Source organism: Salvelinus sp. IW2-2015, linkage group LG11, assembly GCF_002910315.2.
Source record: "Salvelinus sp. IW2-2015 linkage group LG11, ASM291031v2, whole genome shotgun sequence".
Lineage (NCBI taxonomy): Eukaryota > Metazoa > Chordata > Actinopteri > Salmoniformes > Salmonidae > Salvelinus > Salvelinus sp. IW2-2015.
In genome coordinates, this window is record NC_036851.1 from 49,448,368 (window position 1) to 49,451,455 (window position 3,088).

The 3,088-nt window shown below is 41.1% G+C and overlaps 1 protein-coding gene across 1 annotated transcript in view; it reads right to left on the reverse strand.

The window, feature by feature from the left end:
- Positions 1-3,088, reverse strand: part of cyp24a1 (cytochrome P450, family 24, subfamily A, polypeptide 1) — a 20,052-nt gene that overhangs the window by 10,293 nt on the left and 6,671 nt on the right. Inside the window, exon 8 of the mRNA XM_023997341.2 lies at positions 287-453. Within this exon, the coding sequence (XP_023853109.1) occupies positions 287-453 (167 nt within the window). The remainder of the gene's footprint in view (positions 1-286; positions 454-3,088) is intronic.

The window sequence follows — 3,088 nt, forward strand, 5'->3', positions numbered from 1 at the left end:
CTTGCCTACAGTTGTTTTTGAATTACCGAGGGCCATGGGTGGTTCGACATTACGCAACTACTCCATTGATTTGAAGTTGAGAAAAATGTATGTGTGTACTCCACACATACATTTAGTATGTGTCAGTATCGGCAACTGTATGGTTATTTCAGATTAAGATCTGAGGGGTACCGATAGCCTATAGCTAGCCTACTTAATGTGTTTTGCACTTGTGTTTGAGTGACATACAGTACAGTCTGTGACTGCGGTGTTGTCGTTTTTGCGTCAGTGGAATGTCTTACTGTACCTCATGGACTCCTTGAGGCAGGCCTTGAGGTAGGGCATTCTCTGGAGGTGCTCAGAACTGGGAGTCTGATTGGCAGGAAGAACTTCTCTAATTTCCTGGAGCAGCTTCCCCTGAGCGCATGGGTTACGGGAGAGGTTGAAAATAGCCCACAGCAAGCTGTTGGCAGTCTGGAAAAAAACATCAACAGAGAGAGAGACAGAGAAAACAAGAGAAGAGCGCGAGAGAGAAAGAGAAGAGAGAGAGAGAGAGAGAGAGAGAGAAAAGAGAGAGAGAGAGAGAGAGAGAGAGGAGAGAGAGGAAGAGAAGAGAGAGAGAGAGAGAGAGAGATGTCAGACTCATTCAGAGAGATACTATGAACTGCATTCCATAGAGGGGTCCTACAGTTAATGGAGCTGAGGAATGTGAGGGGTTCCTCAGGGCCATTTCGTTCAAATCCGGACTGCAGACCAAATCACTGTTGAAACGGCTGTTTGTTTCTTCTCTCACAGGAGGGAATACCTCTTAAAATGTGGAATGCAAAAGGTCAAAGTAAGGAATGAAGTAAGGAGTAAAGTCAACAAAAAATAAAGGATTAAGTATCATGTTTTCCCTGCTTATTGTTTGGAAAATAGAATAGTGAAACAGGCACTGGTGCAAGTGAATGATAAATCTGGCCCTATCCTTGTTTGAAGGACCGAGATTCAAAACCGGGTCTCAAGACTGTTAGCCCGCTAAAGCTAATGCCTAGGCATAAGGATTATCATGATTATCTCTGTTACATTTGATCCTTACCGTCTCCACTCCTCCAATCTGGAGCTCTGTGATGGCGGCGTACAGCTCCTTCTTGGACAGGTGACTGTGGCGGTAGATGTCACACAGGAAGTCGTCACTGGGCCGTTGCCTCTGTGTGGCGCTTTATCTTCTTGTCTATGTAGACTTTGGCTAGAGACAACCGGAAGAGACAAACAGGAACTAAATAAACTGATGGATATATACAGTATAAGGTAACAATGACTTCACATATGTTTTTATTTTTAAAGCCATTCTAATGGTCAACTTCATTCACCAAAACATGGATTCCATTTGAGAAAAGCTGCAACCAGTCAATAAACAATGATAATTGTAAACATCTAAAAAACATGAAGTCTATAGTAAACATGCCATAAAATGACCTCACTCACTACCACTCCTATCGCTTCTTCTTCAAAAGCCCTCAAAACAGCTTTCATCTCCTGAACTTGGCCACAAGTGCAACATACAATTGTTTAAGCATATGTTGAGAACAGTGATTCAATTGTGTTTTAAAGCAAATTTATTGTAATTAAAAACATTATATAATTCATGGCTATCTGGGGGCCCAACTTCCGGGGGGGGGGGGGGGGGCCCCACGGCCGGGGGTGGGGAGCCCCAAAGCTCAATTATGGTTCTTCCCTTCTTGGCCCTCGATAGTTGATGTCGGTAACGCTATGTTGTATAGTAGGGGTTGGCCATCCAATGGTGTAGCTGTGTGTGATGTGGATGTTGTTGGGTGATGTCGGAGCTAGTGACTTGATAGTGTGATAGTCGTGTGGGTGTGTAGATGTGGTTGTGTTGTGTGTTGGGTGACAAGGACGAGGCGGCGAGACAAAGCGACCTGACCAAATGCACTACTTGTCCGATGTCAAGAACACTAGACAAACGCATCATGTACGCAAATGTCCCTGAGCCCATAACAAGTTCAATACAAACATTTGTAAAATATCAGGACCACAAATCGTATTAATTTCGAACATTCCCAAATTGAGGTTGAGTTGACGTTTAGAAACAACATTTTATAAGACAGACAAGTCGATGTTTTAGAAACAAAACGGAGTTGATTTTAACAAAAAAAAAAAGAAATCTTTCATTCCAAGTGGTATACAAAAATAGACCAATTTACGCTTCTTCCTCAAGTTGCTTTATATAACTCCTCAAAAACACACACGAATTCACACTTTAAATATTTTGAACTAAATTCATATTATCAGGCAGATAGAGTTGCAAGATTCTCCATTTACCTCCTCTTCGTCTCCTCCGTCTCAGCCATCCATCACCTGCCAGTCCGCTCCCACTTACAAATATGGGAGACTCTCCTCTAGGTCATGGCAACCTTGTTTTATCTCAGCGATAAACTTTGTTTTGTCTGGTCTGATGTATGTCATAGAAATCGAAGAAAGAAAGCCATACATGAGAAATTTTGCATGAACACCAGAGGCATACCGCGCACGGTGTGCATTATTCCTTCTGTTCTATCCTAACTCTCTCATGCTCATCACATGCGTAGAATCGAGACCTGAAGAAGGGGTCCTTATGGTATAGCTGTCCCCTGCTCATTCCTGATTCATTTAGGATTTTGACCAAATCTGACAGACGTTCACCCCAAATCTGCTGGACCACATTTTTTTTATCGGAATTACAGTTTTTAATTATCTAATAGTATAATACGAAACTACCCATTCGTCTTTAAAAAAGGTCACAGAGGGCTAATTGCAAAAGAAACTACAAAAATAGAAATACACTTTTCAGTTAATACACACATTATTTGGCATTGTTTTTATTTTTAATATACTTTTTGGAACGAGTTTGAAATTTGGAACCACATCCCCTTGCTCCGGAAACAAAGGCAATTTCAAGGCTTATAGGGGGCCGACATGGAATGTAATAATATTGAAAGTATTTATATGAAAATTCCCAGAACAAATATTTTCACTATGAAAATTCCCCCTTGTAAATGCACATTTTATGCTCAAATAAATGGCAACTAAATCATTGGTTTTTTTTTACTAATAAAAAGAAAGTTTCCCC